The sequence below is a fragment of the Cygnus olor genome, chromosome 10, assembly GCF_009769625.2.
Source record: "Cygnus olor isolate bCygOlo1 chromosome 10, bCygOlo1.pri.v2, whole genome shotgun sequence".
In the NCBI taxonomy this organism is placed as follows: Eukaryota; Metazoa; Chordata; class Aves; order Anseriformes; family Anatidae; genus Cygnus; species Cygnus olor.
In genome coordinates this window covers 18,393,114-18,407,632 of record NC_049178.1, presented here as the reverse complement: position 1 = coordinate 18,407,632, position 14,519 = coordinate 18,393,114, and the positions used below count along the sequence as shown (strand labels likewise).

At 40.1% G+C, this 14,519-nt stretch overlaps 1 protein-coding gene across 3 annotated transcripts in view; it reads left to right on the top strand.

Annotated features, from left to right (window-relative positions):
* The first annotated feature begins 2,843 nt into the window (after positions 1-2,843).
* Positions 2,844-14,519, top strand: part of SHQ1 (SHQ1, H/ACA ribonucleoprotein assembly factor) — a 48,442-nt gene continuing 36,766 nt past the window's right edge. Inside the window, exons 1-8 of one of the 3 annotated variants that reach the window (XM_040569282.1) lie at positions 2,844-3,719; positions 4,399-4,473; positions 5,117-5,299; positions 6,184-6,248; positions 7,071-7,193; positions 8,284-8,438; positions 9,757-9,869; positions 10,155-10,282. In XM_040569282.1, coding sequence (XP_040425216.1) covers positions 5,157-5,299; positions 6,184-6,248; positions 7,071-7,193; positions 8,284-8,438; positions 9,757-9,869; positions 10,155-10,282 — 727 coding nt within the window. In that variant the 5' untranslated portion in view covers positions 2,844-3,719; positions 4,399-4,473; positions 5,117-5,156. The remainder of the gene's footprint in view (positions 3,720-4,398; positions 4,474-5,116; positions 5,300-6,183; positions 6,249-7,070; positions 7,194-8,283; positions 8,439-9,756; positions 9,870-10,154; positions 10,283-14,519) is intronic. The other 2 variants (XM_040569283.1, XM_040569284.1) reach the window with 2 other exon arrangements.

Genomic DNA, 14,519 nt, shown 5'->3' with positions numbered 1-14,519 from the left:
CTCCAACACCATCGTGTCCTGCCACCCTACCACCAGTATCACCCACCAAACCTTGTCCCCAAGTGCCACGTCCAGCTTTCCTTAAACACGTTGGGCAACCCCTTCCAGAAATAAGCTTCAGAACTAACCTCACAGAAATAAATCCTGCTTAGGTTTGTAAGCTAATTTATCGCCATTAAATGTGTAGTATGACAGAAACACAAGGATTCTTGCTGCCCCATGGAGCTGGAGCATAAGCTATTCAAAGAACAGTGGCACAAACACTGGAATAGGGAGCAGGAGCTGTAGCCTCACCCATCCCTCGTGGTCTTAGTGCTTGAGCTCAGCTAGACTCGTTTCAGCTCCAGGGAATGCTGTGCCGGACAACAACCGTGAGCTAACAAGCTGCACTGGAGCAGCCGCGGGGCTCATGCCAAACACAGTTCTCCTGCTGCCTCTCACCTCTCTCTGGAGATGTGCTCTCCATCAGGCTATTTGGTCTGCTAGTTTTAAAATAAATCCTCAGTGCTGCTGCTGTAATGTGAAGACCACCACAGTGGTTGCAGTGCTACCGGAGGGAAAGCACGCCATTGCAGACAGGTAACCACAGGCTGTGAGGCCAAAGCCGCTTGAACTTGCGGGTCAGGACCTTACCAAGGTAAGGATCAGTGTACAGTAAATGATGTACCTCACACAAAAGGGTGAATCTTCCTGCTGCACTGCCCTGCTCTGTAAACTCCTATTTACTTTGAGGCTAGAGCTGGTCCTTCACTACTACAATGCATTCAGTTGCCAGCAAAGCTATGCAGCTTGGCCATTTTGTACTGATGTCACAACGAGTCTTCATCAATGGTATCCTATAAAATACTTAGCCTTACTATCAATGGAAATGTGAAGAAAATGTACTGTTTCAGAATTTCATCCAACTTTGATTCTGAGCAGATGTCAAAGTATAAATTACTTCATACAAGGAGAAAATAGCAATACTAAATGAGAAGCTACAGAAAAACCACAATGCATAACCATATGCTCTCTTCAGAGAATGTATGTACCACAACAAAACCCTACCAAACTTCCTTCCTAATAAAAACGATTATCAATAGCAATCCCATGAAATCCTCAACCGGTGCAACGTGTGATTTTATACTACTTATCAATAAAATTTATTTTATATGTAGGAGATATGCCAGCAATGTCTGCATAAAAATACCAGGATAAACATTATGAAATCTGCAAAACATTCTAAGGGATTTTTAGAGATTTTTCCCTTCATTTGTGTAATATGCTACAGTTTACACTTACCTGCCTATGTGCACCATTTTCTTTCAAACTTTCATTTGTGAAGATATCAATTCTTCTGGGCTACCAACATGCACACTCAAACAAAATCAGTTCCATTACCAGACTGCAGAAGAATTCCATGGCACAGCTTCCAGTCAGCACTGCTAAATCCACTGCGCTCTCCAAACTGTTCAACTTTGGTGGCAAAGCAATGGACTGGTCGTGATGTATAGTCTTCTTACATGGCGGTGGCTATAGAGATAATCAAACAGGTGGCTTAGGTCTGGAAAAAAAAAAAAAAAAAAGAAAAGAAACAGTGAAAGCATGCTTTAAGTAAAACTTCACATACTTTAGGCTTCATTTGAACAAATTTATTAACATCAAGTGTGTTATGCATATTTTATATTGCAGCCACGGTACCATGACATCATATGTATTGAGAGGCAAATCATTCAAAGGCCTGTGCTATACCGTAAGATTTATTATGTAGATCTGTAAGGAACTAATTTAAAGTACAGTTATATTTTGAGAAAAATTAAATATGGAGCCTTAATAGTCAATTTAACTTTTGGTTGATGTGCCAGTTTCCTTACTGAAATCAGCATATAAATTTTCTTTTACAGGCAAAGTACTACCAGTCAAAAAAGGCTAGAAGTTATTAGAGTCTGAAAAAAATAATTCTGAGGCAGTCTTGGAAAGCGTCAGTTAGACCAGGATGAGCTCTCTGATGAAACTTCTTATCTTTCACAGACTCATCGTATGTGAATTTGAACTTATCTAGAGAGAATGGTGTCTAGTGGTTCATAATTTAGCTTCCTGTCCAACACACTTACCATAGATTGTACTGGCAAGGTCCAAAAGTTAATTAGTGCTGAAGTTCTCTGGAAATGCATCAAAAGTTTCTGAGGCCTTGGTCTAAGTCAAATCAGCATCTGAAATTACATGCCATTAACTTCTTAATACAAAAAATGCATTCTATATACAATGCATCGTCCATTTCTGCATGTGAAAAAATGGGACATGGGAACATTTAGGCTGAATATTAAAACTGTCCATCCGTTTTAGATCATCGGGGAGAATGATCTATTTTGAAGCAAGTATTTGCTTTTTGTGCATGTCAACAAAACACTGCACAGTATTTAAACTGCTGTTCTGTATGAGAAACTGCTGAACTGAGTTCTGTATGAGTGAAGATGTTTTCTCAAGAATGATGATGTTTTCTCATGAAGAGATGCCAGATCCTTTGGATTTCCAGCAAGAAGATCAATCTTTATCAGCATGGAAGAATGTTTGTCTATTTTGTTTTTTAAGCTTTGTCAGCAGAGGTTGTATCCCTTCAGGACAAACATTTGAATGCATTTCAGAGGGGACAGGAAGAAGAGAATCAGTAGTATTTAAAAATGTAGAGAATGATGTGGAACCAGAATACCAATCATCGTCTAATAACAGAATAATCAGATTAATTTTACATTAAATTCTATATTTAAAGAGTTGGCTTTTAAACAGACTTTTCTGCCTTTATCAATTTCCTTAAGCCTCTTGTATTTTGTCCCAAATGCTGTTTCCTTGGCGTCACCAGGCTCTGCCTCTATTCACACGGACAATCTGGTTCACATCTGCCCGCTCTCCTGCGAGACACTTACGGAACTGGGCATCCTGTTCCAGCAGTACTTGTGGGACTGATCTTCTGTGTTTTCCTGCTCCCCTGCGCTGCTCTGCATTTCAGCTTTTGAAATCACTTTATCCTTAATACCTTAATTCGAATTACATTAGGCCCAAACCTTCCATTCCTACTCAGTTCTCAGCTTCCCTCTTTCCAGAGGTATTTCTTCTCACTAGGTGCTGTACTTATACATACAAGCAGTTATATTCTGAGCCGTGGCACTGAATTTACTTTCAGCAGTCTGTTGTATTTAAGGATCAGTATCTGGCCATGTCCGATGCCAACACTTTCAGCTATCCCTGCGGTGATCGGAGGAAAGCGCTGGGGTGATGGGGGCAGCCTTCCCCCCACAGCACCCCATCCTCTGAGAAGGATTTTGCCAGATTTGTAAGGCTTGCGGTGACAGTAGTTGAGGCTTAGGGCCTTAACAACATCAAATACTGCTTTCACTTGTTGAGACCGTTTACACAACCCCAGAACCAGGACGCCAGGGGCACTAAACCACCACAGTCAGTGCCGTGGCTTCTCTACGGAGAAGGGGGGGTGAGCCTGCGCCATGCTGTGAGGGGAAAACCGAGCCCAGGGCCAGCAGGGGACCCCTCGCATCCCTTCCAGCGCCCTCCTCCGACGGCGTGCAGCGGGCCGGAGGCGGCCTGGTAAGGACAGCCCTGTGAGGGACGGGCTTGTGGGGCCTGTAGGGGCCGGTTCTGTGCGAGGCCGCCCCTCAAGGCGGAGCTGCCGCCCGGGCCCGCACATGCGCTGCCGCCACAGCTCGGCACAGGCGGCCTCGGGTATGGTGAGTGGCGGCGGAACGGCCTCGTCGTGCCTCTTCCCGTCCCTCCGGCGGTGCCCCGGGTGCGATCACCGGGCCCTGCCCACGGGCTGCAGCCGGCCCCCGGCCGAGCCCTCGCCTCCTGAGGCGGCTGCGGGAGCCGGGCGGGCAGGCGGGTCCCGTGCGGCGCCCCGGGGGAGAGTTGCGATAGGCAACTGTTCACGTGCGCAGCAGGGCCGGGTTGTGTGTTTTGTTTTGTTTTGTTTTGAAAAAAAAGAGAAAAGGCTGGGAAACTTAGTTATTTGGGAAAGCCCGGCGTTAAGTTGGAGCAGGCGCTGCTGGGGATGGGGTGGTGTGGGGGGGCCGGCGTTTGGGGCTGGGGGGCGGCACGGGGGGAGCCGCACTTTCCAGGTGGTGCTCCGCGTTTTTTTCTTTTTTTAGGTAATTTTTTTTTTAATTACAACTGTATTCTAAGATAAACCTAAAAAAATAACCTGCATGAGGAAGCTTTTGAAGGGTGAGACAGGTGGTATATATCAGATGGATGGTACTTTGTAAAGTCCTTCCCTCGTTCAAAATATTTACTCACCTATGTACAAACATACATCTGATGCTGTTAGATGACAATTTAAACCTTAAAAACACTCACTGAAGGAGATTCCAAGTACAGGTAACTTAATCCAGTGCAACTTGTTGTACTCAGGTGCTCTTTGGCTGAATCTTCAGGCGGAACTGACATTGAACTGCTTCCTCAGGATTGCTGAAACTGATCAAAATAGTAAGTGTGCTTGCCTTGGAGGTGAGGAAATCCTGAGGCTGTCAGTTGCTTGTGTTGCTGAGACACCTCTCGTGGCCCGAGCCCACTGTGCAGGAGCACCCCTGACTTGCCCTGCAAGTACAGTCCCCGTGGCCTGTGTGGTAAATGTGACACGAAGGGCAGTATGCTCAGGGTGTGCGCTCAGCTCCTCTCTGTGGGGTGTACTTAGTCTGTTGCTTGTGTTCTGGCTCGTGTGCATCCCACTGTAAAGTGCAGCTGTAGTTATTATAAAATACTGCTGTTTGTCAACATTTTAAATTGTGGTTTATGGTCAGTTTGCTGTGAAGTAGTAAACAACGGTTACAAGAAGTTGTCAAGTTTTAGGACTGAACTTGGTGTGCTTTTTATGATGAATGTAGTAAGTACTTTTGTGCGCTCCAAATGTTTGTGTTCTTTTATGATAAGTTTTCGTTATGGTGCAGCAAGATGGTACCTTCATATTCTTGATAGGAACGCATTTTTTGTTGCTGTTTTCTTGAGTATGTAGAAGATAATTCTGTGAGAATCTGAAATGTTTTTCGTACAAAATTTTCAAGAGACTATTTACTGTCATAAAATGGAAACTACAACATATTAACCATTTCTTGTTTCCCTGTTTTGATAGGGCCGTATAGTCAGTGGTTGCTTTGCCTGCGGCATTCATCATGATAACTCCAGCTTTTGAGCTGAGCCAGGATCCGGATTTTCTTACAATAATCATTGAAGTACCTTATGCGAGAGCTTCAGAGTTCGACTTGTATTTTGAAGGGGAAGATTTTAAATTTTATTCTAAGCCTTACTTTCTCAGGCAAGTAGTGGAAACATTTAAAAAAAACTTTGGGCTTCATCAAATATATAAAAGTCAGTAGAAAATGAACTTCATGTGGGGTATTTCAGATCATTCTTTATCTACGGCTCTGACGTTCTTGACTTCAGGCAGCCCATTTTTTTGGAAGGAATTGTATTTATGGATCCGTCCTCTTTCTTTCCAGACATTAAGTCACCTTAAAAGGAACTTAAATAACTGCTTTTCTGAGTTTATCATACCATAGAGTTTTAGTTGTAAAATGACGACAGGGTTCTTTGGATGCATGTAAGTGATAGAGAGCCAGATACAATATGTTTGATGAAGAATGTATTTTGATGCCCAATAACATACGGAGAAAAGTCATGTGAGTACAGGTGGTAGGAAGTGATGTTCCAGTCTACAGCTTGCAAGTTCCCCGCTATGCTGCAGTAAAAGGAACAAGAGGCAATCTCAGTATGGAATTACTAAGGGAACCTTTGGCATGTAAGAGCTGATGAGAGTTATTAACCCTTCTTCTTTTCTGTTTCCTGTGTTCTTGGGTAAGCTTACCCAATACATGTTAGCAGACCACAAGGGGTCTTAATAGATTGGTAGAATGCAGCGAATTAGTTACCTTGCGTCAAGTCACTGTGGATTAGCTTAGAATTTTTAAATTACAGAATCTTCCAAATGCTGCATGTAATGCCAAGGATGTTGTTCGTCTCTGTGGTGGCTGTGACCCTGAACTTCATAGGGATTTAGCTTCATGGCTTCTGTTATTATCAAGAGGAGTCATGTAGTTCAATTGTGCTGCTTTTGGAATGCACCTTACGCGTCTGTGTGCTGAGATGTTAAGTTGCAGAATTAGTCAGGTATTCAGTCATCATCTCACTTCTTGCCCACAGGTTGACGCTTCCTGGAAGAATTGTGGAAGATGGCAGAGAAAAAGCATCTTACAATGCAGACAAACGTATGCTTAATGTTCTTAGTATATTTGTTGTTAAGAATGTTACTAACTCTCCAGTAACTTATACTTCCTCGCACTGGCATTGCATTTAGCAAAGTATATGATAATGTAAAAAAATTCAAAGCTTCTCCTATGTTATGTAGTATTAAAAAAAATTGCTGGGGATTTGCTGTACTTAGGCTATCATGAAGCACAAATGACATTCCATAACTGTCCTAATAATGAAAAAAATACGTACAAGTCCCCTTCAAGCCCATAGGGGCCAGACATGCCATTGTACAAAGATCATTATTCTAGCAAATCCGCAATGAAGTCAGATAGTACTAAGTAGAAATGAGATAATCCTGAGGCGGTCTCATGACAGTCTTCTCTCTTAAGGTGGATGGTGTTTCTGGAAAACAGTGTTTACCTTTTGGAATAAATCCATTCATAAACAAAACAAAAGGCTTGCAAAGCCTTCATTGTGTACTGACTCGGAACAACAATCAGAATGCTGAATAGCTTCCTATGATCTTCTGTTGATGACTTGATTGGTGGAAGGATTCAGAATAAACTCAAGCTTGTTTTCTGTTGGTGTGTTATGCAATGTGAGTCAAGAGACCACAACTCGTTAAATATTGTCCTCTGTGCTTTATCATAAAAATCTTTGATTTCTGTGAAACTTGTTAAGGGTGTTTAAAAACATGCACAGAGATAGATGCACAATAAAATGCTACCTGCATGTATCCCAATTTCTGTGAGCCTTTTTCATTAGAGGAAAAATGCACATTTTTTGTTTGTCTTGGTTATTTTAATATCATAACTATATTCTGACCTTCCTTTAAGGGACCTTGACAATTCGATTACCTAAGGAGAGTCCTGGGCAGTATTTTGAAGGACTGGATATGGTGACATCCCTTTTAGCACCAAAAAAATCAAGATCAGCAAAACGTTTAGTGGAGGAGATAGGTAAGACAAAAAGTCTTAGTTATATTATCAATACAGATACATAATAAAATAGTTAGGAAAATAGATCTATCTATCTATATAAAATAAAAGAGTATTTCTACTCTTACCTAGTCCAAGGTACAAGCAGAGTATGAATGAGACTGGAATTACTAGTAAGTATTGTAAGGAATGTCTTGAGTTGAGGAGTTAGCGGTGTTGTATCTGTAGGCTTAGTTGTGATCACATTTTTTAAAATGTGTTTAATATATGCTAATCCTCTGTAGATCTTTGTACCCCTCTAGTGGCTGTATACAGTGGAACAATGATTTCAGACTTCGAGTGAGTGTACTCAAAAAGCTTTAGTTTTCCTCATCTCCATTTTTGAAATTTGTTGAATCTAGAGCAGGATCTGTGATTATTGGTTTAATCATCTGCTTGTCTGAAACACTTTAGTAACCAGTGAATGTCTTTTTTTTCTTTGTTCACTAAAATCCTTTGTGATAGAGGCAGTCTAGTCCAGTGTGAACTGTGATATAGGCACATGCCACCCTTCAACCTTACGATGCAATTGGAAAAAAAAAAAAAATGGGGCTTGTGTGTGAAAGTGATACTTTTGCAGATTCCAGGTGACAAGAGTTATAATTTTTTGGAAGACTGCCCTTTGGAGATAGCGGCACAAGAAGTCCAATGAAACCTCACAAATTCTGAACATCCATATTTGGGAATTTGTGCGTTGCATCAACAGAAAAAAAAAAAGAAGCTTTTTCCTAATCTTTGTCTTTTTGTTATCTATGAATCTAGTCTGTTATAGCTAATTTTAATGCAAACTACTTGGTTTATTTGGTAGGGAAGTTCTCAGGAGGCTCTCAGTCAACTGGATAAGATAAAGGGAGATTTGGAGTTGTGCTGTTCACGTTTGTCTCTGTCTGCTGCCTCTGTTTTTTCCCCTCTTTGTTTTTCTGGAAGTTATAGCTGACCCAGTGTAGTAAAACATTTCTTAAAGACATAACAATGAAAAATGCTTATTTTGTTATTGGTGTTTGCCTTTCTTTTAAATCATATACATTTCCTACACAATAATTTTGTTCCTTTGACCATGCAATGTATGCAGGTGCCTCTGCTGCGTTGTCGGAGGAGGAGGAGGAAGAAGAATTTGAATGGGAAATAGAGCAGACCCCTTATGAAGAAACTGCAGAAAGCTTTCCACCACTACAGTACTGCTATGGATTTGGGAATTTGCGTTCGGGGGTGTTCCAGCGGCTGCAGGTAGATGCGTTTTTAATTTCCTAACAAAAGTTCCGGGTAGATTTCCTGTTGGATAGGCTTTCTGGCTCATTCCATAGTCAGGAGGGGATTGTTAGGTAACAGATCTCTATTGTCCCATTCTGAGACTGAGTATATTATGCCCTTGCATGTAATAGTACAGACAGATCTTTGTTTTTCAGCGAAAATAGAGATGCTTGAGCGAGTTAATTGTGTATCAGAGTTATTTCATATTAGGTGATTTTTTTTAATTGAATAAATATTTAGATTTAAAAAAAATGCAGAGTGAAGCCCTTCTGCTGTTAGACTTGTAAAATATTTCATGAAGAGGGCGATGCCTAGCTATCTACTATGTTGAATAAAATAAATTGAAATATAACTAGGTGGTATTTACTGGTTGAGATCATGATTCTTCAAGGTGATAGACCACCTGGTATCTGTTAGATTTACTAGGGTTATGCTGATGCACTGGAACTTTCTTTTGTGGATTAGTTGGCAGGGCAGAAGTTTTAAAATGTGGTTACTTTGCTATTGTACATTCAGAAGTTCTTTTATTTCATGAATAGATGGAAGGTAATCTACACCCAGTAACATGCAAGGTAGGAGAATACCTTTCATAGTGTACAAAGCTTTTATTCAAGTAGTAGTTAATTTATTTCTTTTTAATGTTCTGCTTAAGTTCTTACACCAAGCAATTTTGGCAGTAGGTGCTTAAAACAAACCATATAACTGTAAGTTACTACTGCATGAATTGCAGGATTTTAAGGCTTTGGAGCAGAATGATTGCTATTTATGGAGAAAGTATTTGCGTTCTGTTCAGATATATACACTGGTTTATTACCATGAAATTTCTGAAGTACATTTCCCATCAGCATTAAAGTACCGCTGCTTAATGATATTTAAAAGGGCACTACAATTGCCTGTTAATTAATGTATGGCCACTTCAGAGTGTAGCAGTAATCTCAAGAGTCACAAGAACAATATCTGTGATTTTTATCTTGCCTTCTTGTGGTTGTGTGCCTTTGTTAAACATTACAATTGTCATCATACTGTAAAATAACCTGTCTGCCTGATGATAAAAAGGCATTAATAGAACTCATAATATTTGGAGCTCCTTAGAATTTGTTATAATTGTAACTCGTTGGAATTTTGATTTTTTTATTTGATAGCAGAGCCTGGATTTGAAAGATTTGAAAGGGAGGTTGGACAGCATCTAGGCTTTACACTGTAATGCTTATAAGCATCCTTCATAAACTTTTACTAAATGAATCTTGCATGTTGTATCTCTAGCTTTGTCATCTCACTCTTGATGCGTTTTCAGGACGAACTCAGTGATGTTGTAGACATTAAGGATCCAGACAGAACTCCAGTATGTGAACGTAGGAAGAAACGCCTGGCAGCAGAAGCTGCCAAGTTCGATCCTGATCATTACCTGTGAGTACTGATTTATTTTACCTGGTCAAGTAAAAGTATCTCAATTGAAATACTCACGTCTTCAATGGGTGCTTGGTTTTAAGAACACTTGTGGAAATAATAGCTTTACTTCTTATCTGCCCCTTTGTCTCATCACAGTAGGCCTTGGTGGATGTTACTGAGAGCAGCCCTGAGGAGAAGGACACGAGGGTGTTGGTTGATGAGAAGCTTGACGTGAGCTGGCAATGTGTGCCCTTGCAGCCCAGAAAGCCGACCGTATGCTATGACTTTTTTTTTTTTTCCCAGAGCTGACTCTTTTGAAGATGAAGCTATTCAGCATGTTTTGAAATACAAACCGTGGTGGGTTGAGGCTCATGAAAAAATGACAGCCTTGCAGGGAGAAAGTCATCAGAAACACGACAGCAATACATTAGGTGAGGGTATTTGATATATATATATGTGTATGTATGCACCTATTACAGAATAATTACTGTGAAGCCTTGTTATGTTCTAGGTTATCATCCTTAAAGGAAAAAGTATGGTGTTAGCCTACAATTTTTGGTCTGGAAGACAAGTATTCTGTTACTGTCTTGCTTCTTTGAAGGACGGTTGTATACTGAAATCGGGAAGAGTTGTACGTGGAGCAGTTCACAGTACATTATAAAGCGGTCATTTCATATAAAGTATTTACCTGTTAGTTTGTGGAGTGTAGTGCATGATCTGGTTTTGGTCTCCATAATAAATTTGGGAATCAACTGTTCTTGAAGGCCATCTTAGAATTTCAGGTATGTGCAGAAAAAAAAAGTTTCCTTTTAAGAGTATGCCGGGACTTTTCAAGATTTTAAAGGAGCTGCCACAGTCAGCAAGTCACAGCATCTGCACTCAAATGAAGCCTGTCTTTGTGTTGTCATTGTATTAGTTAGAACGTGAGTCACTTGTTTGTTGCTGGTGCTTTTCTGATTTTTCAGGTAATTGTTCCCCTTTTCTAGTTGTTTTGAAAGAAGAGATAGTCTAAACTGTATTTTGCGCCCACTTAAAAATGTGGTGCAGACACTTCACAGCAAGTTTTCCAACAAGCAGTTGTGGAAGACTCCTAGCCCTTATCTCTCTTTGATGGTCATGTCTTCTGTGGGATGTTTCATTTTATTTATACAGTGCCACAGACGTTCATGGTACTTATTACTTAACTGTTTTTATGGTTCCGAGAGACTTTTTTTCAAGGGAAAATCTTTGTGTCAGTTTAGAAGCTAAATAGATGACCTTGTAAGAGTACTGTTAACAGATAACTGACATTACCTTTCTGAACACAATGATTGTAGAGACTATTACAAGTTACTATTATGCATATTCTTTTATTGTCCTTTCCTCATTTCCTCTGTAGTATGAAAATCCTATGTTTCTGAAGCAGATAACAATAATCCCTTTAGCAGAGGTTCTGTAACAAATAAAATACTAGCGCACTAATAATACCTGCACTTTCACATTGTCTACAGGGGTAGAACAATGGAATTTGGGTAAATGCTGTGTATTTTACTGCAAATGTAATCTGATCTTCATTACTGATCTCTCTTCAGCCTTTGAAACTAGAAATTAATTATATCCACCATAAGCGTTTGATTTAAAAGGCGTTGGACAAAGGTACAAGAGGCTTGAAAATAGAATAATGAGGAGTTCTTTTGTTTGTTTTTACCCATTCTCTCTTTCGTGAATGAAATATTCATAATGTTTGTGTAAAGGAGTGTAACGAAAATGAAGAGCTGCTGGATGATTTTTTTGATAAAGAATAATTTTTTATTCCAAATAGAAGTTCTAAAAAAAAAAAAAAACCACATGCATAGCATTCTCGGACTTCAGGGGAAGCAACAATACAGAAGCTGCTCAAAAGCCTGGCAAGCCTGCTAAGGAAAGTTATACAGAAATTGGGACTTCACAAAGGCTCATCTTTTCTCTAAAGCATTTGTTAAAACAGCCTTTTCTTTGTAATAAGGATGATCAGAAAAAGCTTAGTGTGGCCTTCATATGGCAGAGTGAAGAGGCTCATGTAGTTTTGAGGATCTTGAGGAAATTTGAATAACGTTAAGTGTCCATCTGGTGTTTGGGCTAGGTAATGACAACAGGCCCCATGTGCCCTCCAACTGAGAACTCTGTTCTGGTAACAGAGTTTGGATGGCAACAGCAGCTAGCGATGGCAGGCAGCAGAAAGGGGATCTGAAGCCATCGGAGGCTGCTAAACCTGAATGAGTTGTGGTAAAAGAAACCACCATGAGAGGGAGTACAGGTTCCACTTGAAGTTCTCTTATGTGGAAATAAGGGCAGGAGGGGGTCCAGGCTATTCGATCTGGAATCTGATGATCAATAGGAGGATTAAAATGTTCTTGTATCGCTCTTACGGTTTATCCAGTTGAAGGGATTGGATAATCTGGGTTACAGATCTGCTTTATCTGGGTTACAGATCCAGGAATTCTCACAAACTGGTTGCGATTTAATTGCATATCTGCATTAATGTGTTTCCTAGTATGCATGTTGAGTAAATGGAAACGACACAGAAAACACACACAGAAGAAATAAGGACTGTGCTGAGTAAAGGACCTTCTTTACTACTTGAGAAGCTTTGCATCATTTCCATTAGAAGCGGGGAGAAATCTGACTGCATTCCGCCAAGGTGTGTTACGTACCTAGAAGGATGTGGAGACGGTTGCTGGTATTAGATGGTGCTTCTAGTAAGAACAGCCGCTGAGAGGGTGAGGTACTTCCACGCATACAGCTTGCGAAGAGACTACAAGTTTTATGGTGTTTAAAGCTGTTTACAACTCAGAATAGGTGTGCTACCATGGGCTGAAGGCTGGAGCAGCTGATTTCCAGAAGTCCTGTCTGACTGTCTGACCTAGACTGCTCTATGGTTCTGCGAGTCTGACCACTGAGTTGGCTCTCTCTAGGTGGCACATGTTATCTCAGTACCCCTAACACATGTGGAACTGTAAGTTTCACAACAGTCTTGAGATACAGATACTACACTCTCTTGGGTGCTGAATACTCTGAACCTTACCTAGAATTTAAGTGATGCGATCAGCTGTATAAAATTTTAGCCACACAGTAAGAAGGCACCCTCATCGTACTGTTTAGAGATTAAATTGTACTTCACTGACAGTTGGGTAGTGAGGAGCAATTTGAAATGTGTTAATGAGAAATTGTAGTTTAAAATAAGTAAATGAAGTGATTAAAAAAGTGAGGGTAGTCTCAGTATAGCAGGAAATTTGTTTATGAGATTAATTTGCACGATTCATTTAGATGTGCGTGTATGAATACACAGTCCTGTAGTAGCAGGAAGAGGTATGATTTTGGCAGTGACAAACATAAAATGCTTTAAAATCAAAGTTAAGTTGCAAATTTAGGATTTGATAAATAGCAGCAGATGCTGCTCTTCAGAAAGCGAATATGGATTGTTGTGGAGGCATTGTTAGATAAAACATTGGTAATGCCAATGGACAAAACAGGCTTAATATAGCAGAAAATGTAATTATGATTTTACTTGTTCTGATTACCTTGTACTATACACTTGTATTTTTGAATTAGGAAAACAAAGTAGGTGGTGGTTTTGACATGTTAATAATTAGTTTTAGGCCTGGATAATTTCTTCTTCAAGATCTTTAAGGAATTGATAGATCTTTATTTGTAAACTTCAAGTATTTTCTCCAGAGAGAAATTTTGTTAAGAACACCTGGTACTTTGCAGTAACTAAGTTAATGAACATCTTGTAGCGTTTACCCTTGGGATTTGTCTAGTCTTGCTGCTTCTTTGCTCTTGTCTAGTAGACTTTTTTTCCGTGTTTATGGTCCAGTTGTATATGGTAAAATGCTTCAAGAGAGTTTGCATTTTAGAGGAAGAGAAGACTCATGTTTCATGAAATTCACTGAATTCACAATTTCTTTGCTTTCTACGTAGAACCATTGTTGACATTTTACATGTACCTCTGGAATGTGGATTCTAGGTAATCTAACAAGTATTCAATAGTAGAATTAAAAATGTTTGCTGTCAATGGTGGGTTGTTTCTTAACCTGGATGAGAGTAACTGTTGTAAGCTGTGAGACAAATGTCCACTTGTAGTCGTTAAGTCACTGATTAAGAACAGTGGAAGGAGACTTCTCAGTGGTAGATCGAGTACTCAATATAGTGAGCATTTAGAGGTGAACAGAAGCGATCCCGATGCACATCTATCTTGGCTGCTAATTGGCTGCTAATTGTAGCAAGCACGGTGAGATGGACCTAGAAATCGGAGAGTGCTGGGGTAAGTGTCTTGCATCCAGCAGAAATTGTATCCTGTGATATAATTCTTTCAAAGCATGAGAATCTTTAGTTTCTTTGTAACAAACTGCTTTACTACTGTAGTCCCTGGAAGTGATTTTAAGCTTTATGAATGTGATCTGACATGGGAGTCTTTGCTTACAGACTTGGGCTTTTTTCCTTTTTTTTTTTCTTTCAGAATTTCTTTTGCTCCTTTAGCTTTGGTTTCACCTCTGCTGTTTTGTGTTTCTCTTCAGGATGAAAGTGCCACTTGCATATACTATTAATAACAAATTGTGTTCTACTCCAGGAGAGGGTTTTCTGTAGAAGGCTTGCTGAAATTGGAAATGCCTTTTTTCTTCCCAATTGGATCTCCTAACTGTAAACACC